This window comes from Prionailurus viverrinus, chromosome D3 (genome assembly GCF_022837055.1).
Source record: "Prionailurus viverrinus isolate Anna chromosome D3, UM_Priviv_1.0, whole genome shotgun sequence".
NCBI classification, from domain to species: domain Eukaryota; kingdom Metazoa; phylum Chordata; class Mammalia; order Carnivora; family Felidae; genus Prionailurus; species Prionailurus viverrinus.
The window spans coordinates 68,071,719-68,091,593 of NC_062572.1; the positions used below are offsets into that span (position 1 = coordinate 68,071,719).

The 19,875-nt window shown below is 49.7% G+C and overlaps 1 protein-coding gene across 2 annotated transcripts in view; it reads right to left on the reverse strand.

The window, feature by feature from the left end:
* Nucleotides 1-19,875, reverse strand: part of LOXHD1 (lipoxygenase homology PLAT domains 1) — a 165,224-nt gene that overhangs the window by 38,852 nt on the left and 106,497 nt on the right. For both annotated transcript variants that reach the window (XM_047827882.1, XM_047827881.1), the window contains exons 22-28: nucleotides 18,110-18,279; nucleotides 17,156-17,260; nucleotides 14,206-14,334; nucleotides 12,881-13,045; nucleotides 8,756-8,937; nucleotides 4,456-4,572; nucleotides 3,347-3,509 (exon numbers count right to left, since the gene is read on the reverse strand). In XM_047827882.1, coding sequence (XP_047683838.1) covers nucleotides 3,347-3,509; nucleotides 4,456-4,572; nucleotides 8,756-8,937; nucleotides 12,881-13,045; nucleotides 14,206-14,334; nucleotides 17,156-17,260; nucleotides 18,110-18,279 — 1,031 coding nt within the window. The remainder of the gene's footprint in view (nucleotides 1-3,346; nucleotides 3,510-4,455; nucleotides 4,573-8,755; nucleotides 8,938-12,880; nucleotides 13,046-14,205; nucleotides 14,335-17,155; nucleotides 17,261-18,109; nucleotides 18,280-19,875) is intronic.

Consider the following 19,875-nt stretch of genomic DNA (forward strand, 5'->3'; position numbering starts at 1 on the left):
AGATACCAGAGACTGCCTGACGTGTGTGCACGCTGTGGTCACTAAATCTACCTTCCCTGACACACGGACAACAATATGCCTGCCCGGGGCCCCTGGGTGGCTCAGTCGGTTGAGCATCCTACTCTTGATCTCGGATCAGGTCATGATCTCACGGTTGATGAGTTCAAGCCCTGAGTTGGGTTCTGTGCTGACAGCACAGAGTCTGCTTGGGATTCTCTCTCTCTCTCTCTCTCTCTCTCTCTCTGCCCCTCCCCTGCTCTTGTCCTTTCTCTCTCAAAATAAATATAAATTAAAAAAATAATATGCCTTCCTACTTGAGGGTGACTAGTATCCATGCCAGTTCCTTCGAAGTGGTTTTTAGAAAAAAATCAAATGTTTTTGAAAGTATAGCTTCCCCATAGTGTCCATTTCCTGATTTTTAAAAAATATTTATTTACTTGAGCTGAAATCAAGAGTCAGACACTTAACCAACTGAGCCACCCAGCTGCCCCATTTCTTTATTTTCCTTTATTCTCCAACTCCCTGCCATCCTGCACCTGCCCCAGTGACTGACACCCTCTTCTTCAGCTCCCATGGCCCATGGGAAGGGCTGGATAAATACTGGTGCCACAGTTATTAAAAGTTATTCATGAAAATAAAAACAAATGCTGTCTTGTCTTTGTTTTGCTGCTGCGGGCTCGTCGAGGAAGAATAAAGTATCTCTTTTTCCAACTTCCACCCCTAGGGGAAAGGCAAGAAGTGCATTTTTATGTGGCTAAGAATTCTCTGTCCCCTCTCTGTATTCCTCTGTCCTAAAAGCTTTGGAGTTTCAGGCCAAGGAAGAGGGGACTTAGCCAGATTATCCCCAAGGGGAGGGATGGAGATTGTGGCTTTGAGGTGAAGGGCGGGAGTGGCCAGCCTGGAGGAAGGTTGGTTTCCCTAGCCGCGTGGGGGTAAGGGTTCGGGAGTCCGCTTGGGTGGCGGGAACCCCTCATCTGCACACAGAGTCCCCGCAGGGGGAAGGCTGAGGTGGTTATCTGGGAAATTGAAGCAAGGAGGCCTCATGGCCAGAGAGAGGGTCTCATGATGAAGCTGAAGTGTTTCTGGTCACACAGAGAAATGCCGACCCGCGTGTCTGCGGAGAACCAGCAGCAACCGTCACCATGTGTTGGGAGGACATAGGTGTCGGTGGTACCCGCCCTGGACTAAGGGCCAGGCCCCTCCTGTGAGGCTCAGGATTCTTATGAAGCCGAAAAAGAGGGATCCCCCGCTCCCTGCAGTGACTGAGATGGACTTTCTCACCAACCCCTGCAAAGTGGGCTCAGACCACATTTAATTAAATCAAAAAAAGGAAGATGATGTGAGTTACTCATACCCATGGTTATGGAACACGTTCACGCCCACAGAGTGGTTCCTATTATTTTCCTCTTTTTCCCTTGGACTCCACAGCATCATTCTCTCCTGCTCTCCATCTGCCTCTCTGGTCGCTCCTTCTGGAGCGGCTTTCCGGGTTCCTAATCTTCTTCCCGCCCCCCAGATGCCTGGTTCTGTCCGCTTCCCTCAGCTCCCTTCCTGCATGCTTTGGGTATTGACCTCTCTGAGTTCCCCAAGCCTGTGTCTCCAACCCAGTTCCCTCGTGTGCCCTGGATCCACATCCTTGTCACCTGGGGGACACGTCTGCCTTGACTAGATGTCACAAACTCACATGCAAACCTGAGCTCAGCCCCCTCCCGCAAGCCCCTTCTCCAAACCTTTTCCCCAGCCACCCTCCCTGCCCAGTGCTCTGCTCTGTCGACCTCTGACCTCCAAGGTGCCCCGTGAGCACAGCTCCCCAGAGCCTGCCCCCTCAGCCAGGGTGGGAACCAGAACCAGGCCCACTGCCTTCGGGCCCTACCTCGCTCAGCTCAGCACGGCATCTGTCAAGCATTTCACGTGCTGCATTAATAAATAAAACCTTCTCTTTGGTGTTTGAGAGTCAACATTACCCAAGTCTGTCTGGCTGACACTGACATGAAGTGACATTAGGAATCCTGTCACAGTTTAGACACAATCGACTGTCCTCCCCTTCATGTTTTCTCCGCCTTCACTTCCCAGCCGTGCATTCAGCCCTGCTCCGCACTGAGGTAGGACCTTTGCTAGGAACCCTCGTCCCAGAGTGGGGTGCTGTGTCACCAGGGGCTGTGGATGGATGGCCCTCCTTCTCCCCCTCCTGCACCCCCACTGCTCTTTCCAGTCCTTGGGGAATGGAACACTGATTCCGCTTCTGGGCGCTGAGCAATGCAGTTGTGCAGTCAAACCCGGCTATTTCTGGATCCTCCTCCCTCCCTTGTCCCACCCAAGCCACACGGCTCTTGGTGGAAAGATGTTTCCCTAGAAACATCGCCAGGCACCGAGTGGGTTTGTGGCATGTTATTAATACAGAACAGCCCAAGTGTGCCGCTGGGACAGCTTTCCAGGGCATCCTCTGGGACCCAAGTAGAAGAGGGAATTTTCCTCCAGATTTAACAGCAAAGGGATTTGGGTAGGGAAAGGCACATTACGGAGGCAACACTTGTTTTTATCTCTAACCGAGTGGCAACTGAGATCAAAGGAAATGTTAGAGCTATAGCTGGTTTACATCCCCCTGGTTCCATATGGGGCCGGGAATCTTGGATTTTAGTCCAGTTTTTTCCAGAAGGAATGCAAGGCAACATATATGAGCCGAGTCTCCAAGCCTTCGGGGCATCTCTGATCCGTGCAGACCGCCCCCATGGGGAGCCTGTGGTATTTTGCACCTCGCCAGTGGTAGAAAGCTTGTTTTTGGCAAGGAAATTTGATTTTTGATACAGCTAAAGCTTATTTAGGGCTGACTGAATAACCTGGGGATTGACAGGACAGTGGCATTGCTGCTCAAAAAAGAGGTGTGACTATCCCTGTCGTCCAGGAGGAATGCGTGCCTGTGTAAGGGCGTGCCCACACACTCGCATGCACACACAAATACATGCAGTCCAGGATGCTTCTTGAATCATACGCATCCTGTGAGATCAGAGAGGACCAAGCCTTGCAGAGGAGTAGTGAATAAACGAAGAGGAGGGAGGCCACAAGGATCAGGAGAATCCAGGCACAGAGCACACATGGGATGCAGTGTCACCATCAGGCCACGGAAAGACGTGCAGTGACACAGCCGGGACCCTGAAGAAGAGCCTGCCATTTATCAGCTGTGTGAACCTGGGAGGTTAGGCAACCTCTGTGGGCCCCAGGTGCCCTCTCTACGGAGTGGAGATAATAACAGACCCTGCCTCCTGGGGTGCAAAGACTCGGCCTGGCACGGGGCAGGTGCCCTACAAGGAAGGGCTGCTGCTGACCGTGAGGAGGGCATCACACTTACTGTCTAGAGGTTCCTCCACTTCCTTGTAGACTTGCCTCAAGGACCCATCTCTCATGTATTTCTCAGTGAAGATATCATAAGGAACCAGTTCTCGAATGGTCTTCTTGTCATCTTCTGATGTGGCAAGCCATCGGTCACAAGGGAAAGTCAAGGTCTCTGTGCCCTGGGGTGAGGAGGCAAGAGGAAAATTAGCCCTTTGTGTGGAACCTTCTGACTTCAGTGATTCATCAGCATGTCAACACTCATGGGGACCAATGACAAGGGTCATTGAGCCCCACAGATAATGCAAAAGCCACCAAGGGAGGCCAGTATATCCAGTCTTATTCAAAGACTTCAACAACCACATCGGGGGTTGGCTCTTGAAGGTGGGGTTCCCAGGGTAACTTAAGAATAGGCATCAGTGGGGCGCCTGGGTGGCTCAGTTGGTTAAGCGGCCGACTTCGGCTCAGGTCATGATCTCACGGTCCGTGAGTTTGAGTCCCACATCAGGCTCTGTGCTGACGGCTCAGAGCCTGAAGCCTGTTTTGGATTCTGTGTCTCCCTCTCTCTGACCCTCCCCTGTTCATGGTCTGTCTCTCCCTGTCTCAAAAATAAGTAAAAAACATTAAAAAAAATTAAAAAAAAATAGGCTTCAGAACCTCATCCCACAGACTCAGATTCAGTGGGTAAAGGGAGGGGCTCTGTATTTTTAAACTGCTCTCAGGTCACTCAACCACAGCCACAATTGAAACCTGCCTTCCACGTTTAGAATTGTGTGGCTTCAGGATGTTTGCCAAGTTGTTCTGGTGAGTTTTTTTCTGTGAGTTGACTTTGAGCAGCGGGAAGGGCATACTCGGTCACTCACATACTGAGGGTCACTCAGTAATGTGGCCCTGGGGGTGGGGCACAGAGACGGGGCTGCCCAGATGCTCCTCCTTGACCCTTAAACCAGGTTCTAAAAGATTCTGCCCTGGACCTGAGCTGGTTCCTGTACTCTGAATGAACTGGGTGAACTGTCCTCAGATTTTACCTCAACCTAATAAGGCTGCAGATTCTTATCAGGAATCCGCCTTGAATCTCCGCTGGAAAGGGGCAAAAGAAACAGCAGAACAGATCGGTCAGAAACTCACATCTTTATCGGGGAGGAGCCTGCGGATGTCCACGTGGGAGCAGTGCCACCCCGGATTTATGCCTGTGTTGTCATGGCCGATCCGAATTTTCTCAATGATTTCCCCTACATCTTCTAACTGTGGAAAGGAGAAAATGCACCAGATCATAGTAGAAAAGTTCAGGAAAGTAAAACTCAGCAACATACTGTCTGCCCAGGGCATCCACTCTTGAGTCCCTTTGAACTTCCAGGGGCCACTTTCTCCCAGTATGCCCCCACTGTCCAGCCAAGCCCGCCCCCACTCTCCTCTCCACACGCCATGCTCATGCTTCCCTTCCTCTCTCCCCACTTAAAATCAGCCTAGATTCCAGAACGCAGTTCCATCAACCTCTGGGAGGCTGTTCTCCTTTTCATGGTGGAGCCCACCTCTCTGTCTTCCATTACTTACCACTATGGTAGTTCATTCCCTGCTTGAGAACTGATTTGGGTTTCAGAAGAGGAATTCTGGTTCTGCCCATGCCCTGTCTTGTCAGCCTGACCTTCTCCTTGCCCCCTAAGGGCCCCCTCTGTCTCCAGCTACCCCTCTTCTATATCCTTCAAATTCCAGTCCCTCAAACTTGATGTTCTCTTGCCACAGGACCTTTGCACAGGCTCTTCCTGCTCTTCCACTCTCCTCTTCTTTAGCTAAACCTCAACCTCATTCAGGTCTCAGATCAAGGATCACTTCCTCAGGGAAGCCCCCCTCACCACCTCAAGAAACTCAAATCTCTTCATGAGAAGCTCTTACAGCATCCCATAGCACCCCTCTCCCCTGCATTTCTCACAGTCAGAAGTTTGCCTTCATTTGTGTAATATCGTCTTCTCTACCACTGAAAGCCACAAGGGCAGGCACTGCACCTGTCCTTGCCCATCATTCTATCCTTAAAACCTAGAACAGAGCCTGTGAACCCCAGAACTCAGGATACCTTTGCTGAAAGGATGAAAGAATGAGTGTTTCCTCATCTGAAAAACAGGTGTGACAGTATCAGTCAGGTTCTGTCATGTGCAATGTTGACCTTAACCATGGTCGTATGTGTGGAAGACTCACTGAATGGAAAAGCTGATGCTTGTGTCTGAAATTCAGGAGACACCATGTCTTGTCTCTCCTGCCTGGAGCCGATGGCACAGGGTGCAGGGGAGGGACTCTTGTCAGGAATGACTGATGCCCTGATCCTTCCACATCCCTAAACGAAGCAGTGGGATGGCCAGACACAAGGCAAGGGGGGATGTGCTGACTGGAGTGTCCTCGAAGCCTCTCTACGGAGCTGGCCGCCTGGCCGGCACCATCAAGTTCTCAGTGCTAGGAGACAGCAGAGTCAGCTCCACGGCAGGCAAGGGCTTTTGATGAGGGAACGGCATCTGAATGATAGATTAAGTCATTCATCAAACGCACAGCCTCTATAACCGCACATGGAGGTGACCTCTGAACGAAACGGAATAGCTTCCAACCACTGGTTTCCTTCTTCCCCACACACCCACCCACGGCTGGCAGCCAAGGACGGGCCCATCAGCCCTGCTGGGGAACCTGCCCGCACTCCTGTCTCCACCCTCATCCTTCCCAGTTGTAGCCACGGTGCTCCCACCTACCACCTATATAATCTGAGGCAAGGCACTTGACCTTCCAGGCCCCAACTTTCTTCTCTATAAAATGGGGGGAGTAATGTGTTACTCAGCTGAAGGCAGAGGCGTTCTTCACCTCTGAAGGCAGAGGTGATTCCTTGAGGTCACTTCCAGGTCTAAGATCACAGTCATGGTTCTGTCACCTCGTCTCTCCTTCCAAGTGACCAGCATGGCACGTCATTGCTGGAGCCTGCGTGACTCGACAAGGGTGTTGCCACTGAGGTTGGTTCTGCTGCCCTGCAGCACAGCCCCCCACCCCCTCCAGCCAGCTCACTCTCACTTCACCAGAGAAGCGCTGTCCCCTGTGATCCCCTGAGGGCCATTCTGATCCCGAACAAAGATTGGTGACTTCAGGCTGACATTAATGCTCTGGGCATTTTAACAAGGCCTCGTTTTCTCGAAACAGGAGAGACACAGGAGCTGCGGGGGAAATCTGTGGCCACAGGACGTCCACTTAAGGACACTGAGCTGCCAGATGCATTGGGCGGTGAAGATTCCCCTGCCCCTCCCTCTGTCCAGAGGTCTCTTTTCTTCCTTCCCCATTCCATCTCTGAGGTTCCAGATGTGTGGACCTTGGCTTCAATGGTACTTTTGGAACCTTAATCATCCAGCCAGTCAGTCAGGGATGCCACGTCAGGGTGGCCGCCTTAGCTGTGACCCTCAGGGAGCAAGGAGGCCTTCAGGGGAACACGAGCCATGGATGACGGGCCTCAGGAATAGACTCGGAATCAGAAGAAACCCTAACATCCTCCCAAGAGGTGGAAGAGCTAAGCAGAGAAGGTTCTGGAATTGAACTGGAGTCCAAATCTTGCCTCTGCCCTTTGTAAATTATGACGCCCTGAGCGAGTTTCTTATCCTCCCCATGCCAGTTCAGCTGTAAAAAGAGATCATCGTACTAGCAACTCTTGGAATGGCGATGAGGATTCCGTGAACTGATGCACATGAAGGGCTCAGGACAGGGCTGGCACAAGGCAAGTGCTCAATAAATTCTAGTTATTATTGCTATTTTCTCGGCCACTCCCCGAGTCTTAGGACAAAGCCACAGAGAGAGGGAGTGGCTTGCTCATGACTTTTCGTCTGAGCCCAGAGCCAGAACCAGGATGTAGGGCTATGTGCTTACGACCCAGCCCTCTGCGTCCTACCTGAAGACCAGTCCGGACAGAGACACGGAGAAACAGAGACACAAAGCTTTTTCATTTGTTTCCAGACCCTCACACTCCCCCAGCAGCCAGAAAGATTTGAAAAGAAGAAAGAAAAAAACACAGCAACAAACTACTGGCCAACTATAGCTGCCGTTAGTGGGCATTCCATTGATAAAACTCCACGGAAGCCGTGCCGAGGTGTGATCACAGCCCCACCGCTGACGGAGTCAGGGCTGGATGACTCAGTACCACGCCATCTTGGGTGGATGAGCTGCCGCTTCGTGTGGATAAATGAATCAGCCTTGAATTTTCTTTGTTAAGACTCCAAGGTGGCAACCTTCCCACAAGTGCTGACTGCTCCCAGAGAAGGTGGAGAGGGAGCAGGGAGCCCCCCAGGATAGACACTGGCCGGGGAAGGAGGATGGGGCTCTGGATTTTGTTTCCCATCAGAAGGGGCACTTCTCCAAAGGTCCCTGCTACCTGGAGAGTCCAGCCTCGTGAGCCGCTTAGCTCTTCAGAGCTGTCCCCTCCAAGTCTTGCTTCAGCTGGTCTTCTACCTGTCATGTCCCTCTCCTCCTGTCCCTCCCACCAAACCACATGCTGTGTTTATTTCCAGCTCTGGCCCTTGGCCATGATGTTCCCCTTGCTAGGAATGCCTCCCCCTCTTGTCCCTCCTTTGCATTCTCGATCAGTCCCGCATGTGCCTTCATCACCATGGGCTAGTGACCTGCAGGGGCTAAGAGCACATATTTTGAGCCAGTACTCCTGGGTTTGAATCCTGGTTCCATTATACCCTAGCTGTGTGAATTTATGTAAGCTATTCAACTTTCTGTACCTCAGTTTCCCCATCTTTATACAGGGATAATAACAGCGCAGAGCTGCTATGAGGCTTAAGTGAGTTAATAGAGATAAAGCCCTATGACACTGCTCTTACCCACAGGATCAGTTATTCTCTCTTGTTGGCCTTGTGTGGAGGTCTGGGGTTCTCCAGCTGGACTGCAAGCCCCTTGCAGAGAGAGTCTGGGCCTTCCCTTTCTCCTACCTCTCCCACCCAACCTAACACACAGCGGAGAGCACAGGGGAGACGCTGAGCTGAAGTGCACAGGACGCCAAGGTGCTGTGACCGACGCCTACAGTAAACATGGAACAAGCAAACCCCTAGGCCAGAGGGGAGCAGGGGACCATCTGGGATGTCCAGAAGCCAAGCTCTCGACGGATACACATGTGTTATCGCTGGCCCTGGAGGTGGCCCCAGTGGAAATGGGATTGTGCCTCTATTTTCCTCAAGCCCTGTCCACTCACTGTCTCCTTAGATCCTGACACTAGTCCTGGTGGGGCCGGGTGAGGTGCCTGCCCTCCTGGTTATTCCGATGTACTGAGTGAGGCCCAGTGAGGCTGGATGAACTGCCTGGCCCTCTCACCACAGCAGCCCGTTAGGGTGCCTCCTCCCCTCTTCTGGTGCCCCCTGCTTCCCAGTCCCAGCTCCCCCGGCAGCCTCCCGGCATTATGGATCCCAGGCACCTCCATAATGAAGCGGGAGGCTGACTTCCTCTCAAAGAACAGCTTCTGCTCCCTCTTGTTGGTGCACAAGTACTTCTGCTGGGTGCACACTGCATCACAGCCATAGATGACGATGAAGATGTTGGCGTCCGTCCCGGCAGCAAAGACGTCACTCGTGTAGAGGATGATCTCGTAAGGGACAACTGAGGATGGCGGACAGACGGTGAAGTCAGAGGGGAGGTGAGAACAGAAAACAAACATGGACAAGATCAAGTTCTTCATCGGCATCATGGCCCCAGGCCCCGTCACCGGGAGCTGCTGCTCAGGGACGTGGACCTTCATGTGGCTGCTTAGCAACCACAGGTGCAGGGGTGGGGGGAGACAAGTGTCCTGTCACACCTAGTGCCCACAGGCAGCGCCTGTCACCTCAGACCAGGGTCTCTGTGCCTCTCACAACACAGAGCTGGTACAGCAGTTTGGCTGAAAGCACAGAATCTACTCTGACCGTCTGTGTGACCTGGGCAAGTCACAGGAGCCTCAGTTTCCTCTTCTGCAAAGTGTCCATCATGCTCCTTAGCTGTGGACACTATAAACAGGAGGATTATATTTCAGGGGGCAAGGGACCAATCAGCTCAGCAGTCTACAGGGTGAGAATCCTTTCTCTTCTCACCCTCACTTGCTCCACACTGGCTTGCCCTCCTAACCCGTCCATAACGCATCTGGCCCTTGCTGGGTTGGATGTGGGTGGTGGAGGGGGGTGGTGGTAACCTTGTGAACTCCTAAAAGGGAGGTTGACCCATCAGTGTTGTTGGCAAGCAGCTTCCCGATGGGCACCTGCCAGCCTGGCTAGAGGCCAGCACTGCCCAGTGTGTGGGTCACTGGCCCTTCACCTCAGAAACTCTTTGGGTACTTATTAAACACCCAGATTCCCAACCTTTCCTCAGATTCTCTATGGGATGAGTCTACTGATCTAAATATTTAACTCAGACTTTACACTGCAGTTTGAGACCAGTAGTTTAAAAGTGTATGTTGCTAACTACAGACTGAAATCCATTAGCAGGTTATGGAATAAATTTAGTGAGTCATCACCAGTATTTTAAAAAATATATGGAATTGAATAGAATCGAATAAAAAATATCACTGGACATCACACACAGGCTAAAAATTTTTGTGACACTTGTTTCATATGTATATAAAGGTATATACAACTTACTCTAAGTCACAGTAATAAAAAAACATTGAAAACCCAGAGAAACGGTTTAAGTGGAAATCTACCCTATCCTGTGGTCTTGACCTCGAAAGGAATCACATTTAAAAGTCGCCTTCTCACAGGTGGCCCCAACCTTCCCCAAATTTTCTCCAAAGCCAATGAATTTTCTTCTCATTTAGTATGATGGTTACTCTGCTGTAGAACTATAACAGCTGTATTAACGATAACTGCCATCTGCTGAGTACTTGTCAGGTGCCAGACTCTTTACTAAGCGTTCTACCTTCCTCATCCCCTATAACCTTGACAATGACCTCCGGAGGAGATATCATTGTACTTTATTTTATAGATGGGGAAAACAAGGCTCATACAGGTAAAGTAACTTGCCCCAGATCATATGGCTGGTCAGAAGTAGAGCTCCAGTGTGAGCCCAGGCTTGTCTGACCCCTAAATCCTGTGTGGTCAACCTCTAAGGGTGCTGTTGTCGTGAATTGGAGGCGAATATTGCTCACTACCTACAAGTCACAGGGCCTATGGCCTACGGGGGTGATCGCCATTCCCACAATGGCCTGAACCGGGCCCTCACCAAGGTTAAGGGAAACAGGCCATCAGGCAGTAATAGAGGCAACTTCCTCTGAGGTCTCTTGGGTGTCTCCCTGGTCTAAGGCCAGGAGGAACTGAACTTTCCTGAGACTCTCTGGCAGCAGGAGAAGCCCTAAAAATATCTGGGCAGGAACAGCCCACCCTTCAGCCCTCATGCCTAGACCTGAGCTCAGATTTGCTTCCTGATTTCTAGTTCTGCCTCTGCCATCGAGGAGCTGTGTGTCCTTAGGCAAATGGATATACTTCTCTGGGTCCTTTTCTTTGTCTGTGAAATGAGAGGGTTTGACATAGAATCTGTGGTTTTCAGATTATTTAACTGAATTTAATTTTCAGTGGAGAACTTCTGTGGAGTTCTGAAAAATACATTTAGGACAGGGGCGCCTGGATGACTCAGTTGGTTAAGCATCCAACTTCAGCTCAGGTCATGATCTCACAGCTTGTGAGTTTGGGCTCCGTGTAGAGAGAGCTCTGTGCTGACAGCTCAGAGCCTGGAGCCTGCTTGGGATTCTGCGTCTCCCTGGCTCTCTGCCCCTCCCCCGCTCATGCTCTGTTTCTCAAAAAATAAACGTTAAAAATTAAAAAAAAAACATTTGGGAAGAATGCTTTGAAAAAAACTTGACTTTTTAAAGCTGAGGAGTAGATCTGGATGGCACGAATTGGGGAGCTGTTCCCTCTCACCCTTTCCCTTCCTGCACCAGCTGCCCTGAGACACCCGCTTCGATACCAGCAATCCCCAGAACACAGGCTTCAGCCTTAACAGGACTCTGACGTTCAGGGCTCCATGCTACGTGGAGCCTGTAAATTCAGACCATCACAATGGTCCACTTCCTAACTGCCCCATCTCTACTGTGTGGGCAGCACATTTCAGTCGGCCAGGAGGCAGTGCCATCTTGCTGTGTTCTTTTGGTTTCACGTGTATTGGGCAGCCTTGATGAACTGCCAAATCTAGTTCTAAGCCTTCCAGGCCCCTGAGATTGACAACTGGGCACCACTCCTGGGACTGCAGCTCCTCATCCCTGGGAGCTCCCTGGCTTTGAGCCCTCAAGACCTTTCCCAAACAAGGAAATAGGTTCTGAGCAGCAGACCCTCCTCTCTGGGCACTTACTTGGGGAGAGGGGCACTTTGAAGCTGCCTCCACAGCTCTCTAGTCAGAAAGGCAAGTCTCTCCTGTGCTGTGTGTGTGTGTGCGTGTGTGTGTGTGTGTGTGTGTGTCTGTGTGTGTGTGTGAACTGAGTCTAAGACAAAGGGCAAATGGGCTTGCTTTAGTATGAGGCTAGAGCTGAATGTATTCAAGGTCAGGCCATACAAATTCAGGCCTGTCCTAGGGCACGAAGGGAGAAACAGCTACTTCTGTCTTAAAGTGTCTCACCCAGTATGCTGCCAGCTCTATGTACATCTGTCAGGTCAGTGTGTCTGTCCTAGACTGCAGGCGGCTCCTGGGGGCAGTGTCTACATCCAGGGTTTGCTTTGTATATGCAGAGATTTTACTAGAGGGAAATGTCACTTTGTTTCAGGCTTTGGACCAGAAAATATCTTGATGGATCGGGTCATTTCCAGTTTAATTGCTTTAGGCAAAAAAAAAAAAAAAAAAAAAAAAGTCATCACTGAATCATATCATGTAATTATGAACTGTTTGGGGGAAATCTTTTGGTATAGCTAATTATTTGGTTAGAAAAAAAATTATATTCTCTGGGTTTGGTTCTGATTTTAGCACATTTAAACAGATTTTTATAGTTTGGTTGATTTCAGTTTGGTTCTCAGTACCTAGTATGTCTTACATGTAAATGAACGTTTAATCCATACTTTCTGATGACACTGTAAAGGAAGTGTCAAAACTTCACCAAATTGTTCCCTTTCCTCCCCTGCTTTAGCTGGTGAGAGGCCTACATTTATCATCTTTTCAAGTCTCCACCTTCCACTCCCAATCAGGATAAAATTTTACAGCGGTGATTTCTTGGTCATGTTACTGACTGGAATGAACACCGGTGATGGGGCCCATATGACTTCTCACAGTTAGACTTTTGTCTTTCTTCCCTTTTGGGTCTTATGACCATGTTGTATTATTATCTCTATTTTGCAGATGAGGAAACAGCCCCAGAGAGGCCAGGCTCTCTGCCTGTTGTCACCAGCTGGTTTGGGGTAGAGGTGGGACTAAATTCTCTATTTCCTTACCGTGGATCCAGAGCACTGCCCACAGCCCACGCAAGGCCCAGGGAACTGGGGAGAGGAGGTACACCTGGCCTGGGGTCGGGGCTGGAGGAGGGGTTGGAGCCAAGACGGGGTAGTGGGCGATGGGGTCTGGGAGGAGGGTCAGCCATGCCGTGCACAGTTCTTACATGGCGTGTACAGCCTCGTCTGAAGCTCCGCGTGGAAGAGGTCCCTGACGATGGCACCGTCGTCTTCATTCTTCGCCAGCCAGCGGCCACAGGGGAATGTCATGCACTTTCCAAGAGAGGGGGCATCCACCTCTACCCAGTCTACAAACCAGCCTGGAGCCTTGCCTGCAGAGAAGGAGACACGGAACCCACCACCGAGCTCTACACAGATGGTTTACTGTGGGTGACCTCAGCCACTCCAGACACGCTTCCCTGCCCGTGGCTGACGTCTACAGCTGCACCCGTGCCCACGCCGTTCCTTTCCCTGATAGCATTGCTAAATGACTCCTGTTGAAATGTGCACCCAGCTGAAGCTGGGTCACACTCCAGGCTGCTGTCGGGGAAATTAACAAGAGCAAAGGAGCCTGGGGAAGAGGTGACAGGAGGTGACGGCAAGCACACTGTCCAGGGTGGAAGGCACTCTAAAAAGGGAGCTCAGAGATGCCAGAGAGAACTCGTATTAATGGGGATTTTGTCATTTCACCCAGCGACAAGGATGACACTGTGAGCTCTCTGGCCTTTGGTCCTGGAGGATTCCAGGAGGGTCATTCCTGCCAGTTTGTGGTGCATGAAGGAAAGGGAAGTGTGTGAAGGACTGAGGGTCTTCCCTGGAAAAATGAGCGATCAGGTTTAAAGAAGGAAGTAGGAGCTGAGCAGAGAACCCGTCTCTCCATCCCAGGGGCTGGGAAGGTGGCCTCCTTCCCTAGCCTTAAAATACTTAAAGACCAAGAACACATGTCCTACTTCACTAAGAGAACAAACTTTGTCTGGCTGTAGTGTCAGTGGCTTCTGGGAAGAACGGACTAGATCCATGGTTCTCAAAGTGGAGTCCCCAGACCAGCAGCCTCATGTGTGCAAAGCAGAAATGCTCCGGTCCCACCCCAGACCTACTGAATCAACACCTGCGTGGATGAGGCCCAGAAACCTATGTTTAACAACCCCCCGAGGTGGTTCTGTTAAGCAACAGAACCTGTCAGGAGCTCCTGGTTCTCAGGTCAGAGAACCACTGAGCTATACTGGGGATTCTCAAAGGTGGGTGCACAGTGAAACCACAGAGAGTAGGGGTTTTGGGAAGTCACTGGTGTCCAGGCCCCAGCCCAGGCCAACGAGACCAGAATATTCTGCGTGCAGCTAGGGTTCCACTGGGTTGAAGGGTTTGAGGAAGTTGTGTCATCATGGAAGGCAGATGACATTCAAGTTTCTTGCGTATTCTTTCCCAGACCCACAGGGACCTGTGTGTGGGCCTTATATTCTTAGCAGAAAACAGAGGGGGAGGGAAGCCAGACCTGTGTTGTCATGGCCAATCCTGACTTTCCACAGATCTCCCAGGTCCAGCGTCTCCACGGTGAAGATTTCGATGCTGTCCCTCTCAAACTTGTCACTGTTGGTCTTGGAGGATTTCAGGAGGGTCATTCCTGTCAACCAAATGGCCCCCATATGACTGGCTGAACCTGAGACCTTTAAACCGAGCCAGACTACCCCTTTGGGTCCCTCCTCATAATGACCAAATTTTTCTAGCTCTCATAAAATTTAGAGCATGCAATTACTATCCACCGGGAACCTTTGCACATTTAACAATTTGGGGTGTGTGTGTGTGTGTGTGTGTGTGTGTGTGTCTTTTTAGTGAGCTTTGTAATTAGCCTTCAAGGTGTGTATTTTTATTTCCAGTTTGTATCTAAAGAAAAGGAGGCACACCACGAGGTGAAGTACCGTATTCAAGACCATCCAGGAGAAAGTGGTGGGGTCCTAAGTCAGTTGACTGTGCCTCCACATCCCCCACGTTTTTCTACATGCGGAGGAAGCCAGGGACAAAACCAGCCTCCCCGTGCTCCCTGGGGTCTCAGCCTTGAACAGAAGAAGAAAGCTGGCAGGAGTCACGGAGAAGAGACCAGTCACTGTTTGGACTGGGAGGCCCTTCACTGTGGTCTTGAAAGGTAAACGGAGTGATGCCTCCAGCAAGAGTACAAGAAATGGCAAAAAAGTTTCAGGAAGGCCTGGAGAAAGAATGACCATAGGATCAGGCATCATTACTTAAGGAGAGGACGCTGAAGGGAAGAGGATGCATATGGCTTCCAAACACTTCTGAGGTAGTAGACAGAGGAATGAAGACGGGAGAGGGGACAGGGGGCTCTCTGCCCCCTGGTGTACAGGAGAACCGGCTTAGAAGCTTTAGGAAGAATCTCTAAAGGAACCAACGTTTACAATCCAGGTAGACAAGTCACGTCACATGGAGATTTTTAAGAAAAAGGGAATATGCCTTCCTCCAACAGCACTAGTTGCATGCAATCTGTCAGGACACAGAATCCGAAGCAGGCTCCAGGCTCCGAGCTGTCAGCACAGAGCCCGATGTGGGGCTCGAACTCATGAACTGCGAGATCATAACCTGAGCTGAAGTTGGACACTCAACCTACTGAGCTACCCAGGAGCCCCAAAATGGATACAGATTTAAACATAAGACCTGAAACTGTAAAACTCCTAGAAGAAAACATAGGAGAAAAGCTTTGTGACGTTGGTCTTGGTAATGATTTCATGGATACGACACCAAAAGCACAGGCAACAAAAACTAAAATAAACAAGTGGAGGAAGCGTCTGGGTGGCTCAGTCGGTTAAGCGTCTGACATCAGCTCAGGTCATGATCTCAGAGTTCATGAGTTCGAGCCTCGTGTCCGGCTCTGTGCTGACAGCTTGGAGCCTGGAGCCTGCTTTGGATTCTGTGTCTCCCTTTCTCTGCCCCTCCTCTGCTCATACCAACCCCCCTTTCAAGAATAAACAAACATTAAAAAATTAAAAAAAAATAAACAAGGAGGATTGCATCAAACTAAAAAGTTTCTGCACAGCAAAGGAAACGATCAATAGAATGAAAAGGCAACCTACAGCATGGGAAAGAATATTTGCAAACCATATATCTGATAAGGGGTTCATTGCCATAATATCCTACAACTCAATAATAAAAAGGTAATAACCCAATTAAAAAATGGGCTAAGGACGTAAACAGACATTTCTCCAAAGAAGACATACAAATGGCCAACAGTATATGAATGAAATGCTCATTGTCACTAAGCATCAGGGAAATGCAAATCAGAACCACAACGAGATCTCACCACACACCTGACAGGGTGGCTGCCACCAAAAATGAAGACAACAACTGTTGGTGAGGATGTGAAGGAATTGGAACACTCGTACGTAGTTGGTGGGAATGCAAAATGGCGTCGTTGCTATGGAAAACAGTACGAAAGTTCCTTAAACAATTAAAAATAGAACTACTAGGGGCGCCTGGGTGGCGCAGTCGGTTAAGCGTCCGACTTCAGCCAGGTCACGATCTCGCGGTCCGGGAGTTCGAGCCCCGCGTCAGGCTCTGGGCTGATGGCTCAGAGCCTGGAGCCTGTTTCCCATTCTGTGTCTCCCTCTCTCTCTGCCCCTCCCCCGTTTGTGCTCTGTCTCTCTCTGTCCCAAAAATAAATAAATGTTAAAAAAAAAAAAAAAAAAAGAACTACCATATGACCCACCAATCCCACTTCTGGGTATATATCCAAAAGAACTGAAATCAGGATCTTGAAAAGATATTAGCCCTCCCATTTCACTGCAGCACTATTCACAATAGCTGAGATGTGGGGAAAAAAAACCCCTAAATGTCCATTAACTGATGAAAAGATAGAAAAAAATGTTGATATATATACATACAATGGACCACTCTTTGGCCTTAAAAAAGAAGGAAATTCTCCAATCTACAACAATGCGGATGGTCCCTGAGGACATTACACTGAGTGAAATAAGCCGGACACAGAAGGACAGATATAGCATGATTCCACTTATACCAAGTATCCAAAATAGCCAAATTCATAAAATCAAAGGCTGGAATGGTGGTTCCCAGGAGCTGGGGAGAGGAGAGGATGGGGAGTTATTAAGCAACAAGTGTACTTTCAGGTGAGTAAGATTAATGAGCTCCAGAGGCCTGCCATACAGTCCATACCTACAGTCGACAGAGATGCATTATCCATTTCAAATTTGAGAGGACAGAGCACATGTTAAGTGCTCTTAATAAATAAAATAAAATAATAAAATAAATAAAACAATAAAATAAAGTAAAACAACACAGGGGAATTCTTCAATTATTTTCTTTGAAGAGAGAAAAACAGAGGCATGACCAGGATTTCCTTGGAAAGTTCTGCTGAGTCTCCTAGTCTCCCCGGGGAGGAATGTGGGTGAGTCTCGCTCGGCCCCATGCTGCGTTCTTACCAGTGTTGTCTTGCGTGCCAAAGAGCGTGATGAAGACGTTGGCATCTGTGCCTGCGTTCTTCTTGTCCCCAGTCTTTATGGTCACTGAGAATGTGGTAGATTTGTCTGCAGGGAGAGGAGTGTGGAGAAGTGAGTGGTAGACTGCCCCTCTTGTGGAGGGAGGAGGGAGAAAACGTACTGAGTACATTTCTACATGCGTGGTGACCATTTCTAGGAATCCCTTTACTTGTAGCATGTGTTGTTCTGCAGTTGCCTGTAGTCTGGAAACTTCCTCAAGGCAGAGATGAGGTCTCCCCGCCTCCAGCTCACATAGGAATCTCTCAATTAATAGAGTTGTAGGATGTTTAGGGGAGACTTGGGGTGACTGAGAGTTGGAGGCTCATCAGCCAGGAGCCTGGTCTGAGTTCTCCACTGGGAAGTTTTAGGGATGTAAGTTTCAAGGAAGGGAAGCATCCTAGAATTCTTCAAAGTTCATTCTTTCCCTTGACAAAAATGTATTGAGGGCTTATGGTGTGCCTGGAGGGGAGAACACAGAACTAAATCGGAGCAGGCTACAACCTATTCTAGCCTAGTCTAGTCTAGTCTTATTCTATTCTACTCTACTCTACCCTACCTATTCTTATTCTATTCTATTCTATTCTATTCTATTCTATTCTATTCTATTCCGTTCCGTTCTATATTCCATTCTATTCCATTCCATTCCATCTCATCCTGTCCTATTTCATTCCACTCCATTCCTGACCATAGCTCCATGCCTAGTCATGTACTTTATACCCAGCCTTATGCTAGGCATGTGGGAATATGTCTCCTCACCTCCCCATTCTGGCCATGGAGGGATAAGGGCAGTACAGACACACTGCCAGAGGAGGGGGTGCTCAGAACCCACAGAGGAAGGGAACATGGAGACCGAGGGAGGGAGGCTGGAGGGAAGAAACCAGCTCTAGTTTAGGAAACCTTTCTGCTCCAGGGCCAGGTTGTCAAGGGGGTTGTTGTCACCACCTCCCCCGGCCCCCTCATCCTCGCTCGGGGGCAGCACATAGGACTCATCCACTGGCAACAGCTCCCGGGACAGCTGGCCATCATCCTCCTCCACTGCCAGCCAGCGCTGGCATGGAAAGTAGTACCTGTAGGAAGGGGAATGAGGAGAGTTTAGGAACGTCTCTTAGGAAAGGTTTCATTAAAGAGCAGTCCTGGGCTGCAAAATGACAGGCCCTCAGAGGCCCCAACACTCCCCTATCTGCCCCCCATCCAAAAGCATGGCCCTCCCATCCTACCCAGCCTGGGGGTCACCCTATGAGAGTCACTTGCCTGGAGCAGAAAACAAACATGGGGACACAGTTTCAAGACCCCCCCATTGCAAATGGCTGCGTAAGATTTGCCTGGAGCATATTAAACCTTCACTCAGGGTCATATTGGAGGTATCTAGAAGTGCTTCCAGGGACTGTGACAGCCTTTTCTAGAATTAACCTGGTAGCCAAAGCCACTTTAGCAGAGAGTATTGTGCATAGTAGGTGTTCAATACCTAAGGGTTGAGTAAATGGATTTTAATGGAATGATACCCAATTATGCTTCTGGAAGATACAGAAAGTGTGGCTAAGGAATGGCATAGCACACAGCTGGCACCATGTAGGGAAGGGAGGTCCACATTAGACTCCTTAGTGTAGAGGCTGAGCCCAGCTAAAATGAAGACACCTAAACAAAACAAAGGGGGGGTCCAGGGATGATGGAGGTAGCAACATGATCTAATTAAGGACTCGCCTCTGGAGCCAGACTGGGTTGGAATCCTGGCTCTGCCACTTATAGTCATGAGACCTTGAGCCAGTTTCTTTACCTCTCTGTGTTAGGGTTGCCAGATTTAGCCAACAGAATCACAGGGCTCCTAGTTAAATTTGAGTTTTCGATAAGCAATGAATAACGTTTTAGCATAAGTATGTCCTACCCAATATTTGGGACATACTTATACTAAAACATTACTCACTGCTTCTCTGGAATTCAAATTGAACTGGCCATTCTGTATTTTACCTGGCAACCCTACTTTGTGCTTCAGTTTGCCATTCTGTAAAATGAAGATCATATTGCTTATGTCAAAGTTGTTATGAGGTTTACGTGGGTTAAATGTTTTAAAGAGCTTATAAAAATGCCTGGCTCTCGGTAAGAATTTGCTAGTACTATTGCTGTTGTTACTCTTATTGTACTTCCCTGTTTCTCCCCTGCCCATGCCTGGGGTCTCTGGAGCTTGCGGCCTGGACATCTGGCCTTGGGCCCCCAAGCTCCCAGAACAACTCAGAGAGTTGGTGGATGCAGCCCATGTCTAAACTGGGGCCATTCTACCCAATCTCCACCCCTTCCTGCCAGACTGGATGCTTAAGATGCATTCAGGGACTGATCAGAGTCCCTGAGGAGAGAAGGAAGTCCCTCCTGGAGAGGAGGGAGCAGTGTAGGCTGGGGGTCTCATCCCTGTCAGAGCCCCACATTCCTCTAGAGACGGTATTGCCTCCTAGGGCCAACACTTTAAATTTTTTTTTTTTTCAATGTTTACTTATTTTTGGGACAGAGAGAGACAGAGCATGAACGGGGGAGGGGCAGAGAGAGAGGGAGACACAGAATGGGAAACAGGCTCCAGGCTCTGAGCCATCAGCCCAGAGCCTGACGCAGGGCTCGAACTCACGGACCGCGAGATCGTGACCTGGCTGAAGTCGGACGCTTAACCGACTGCGCCA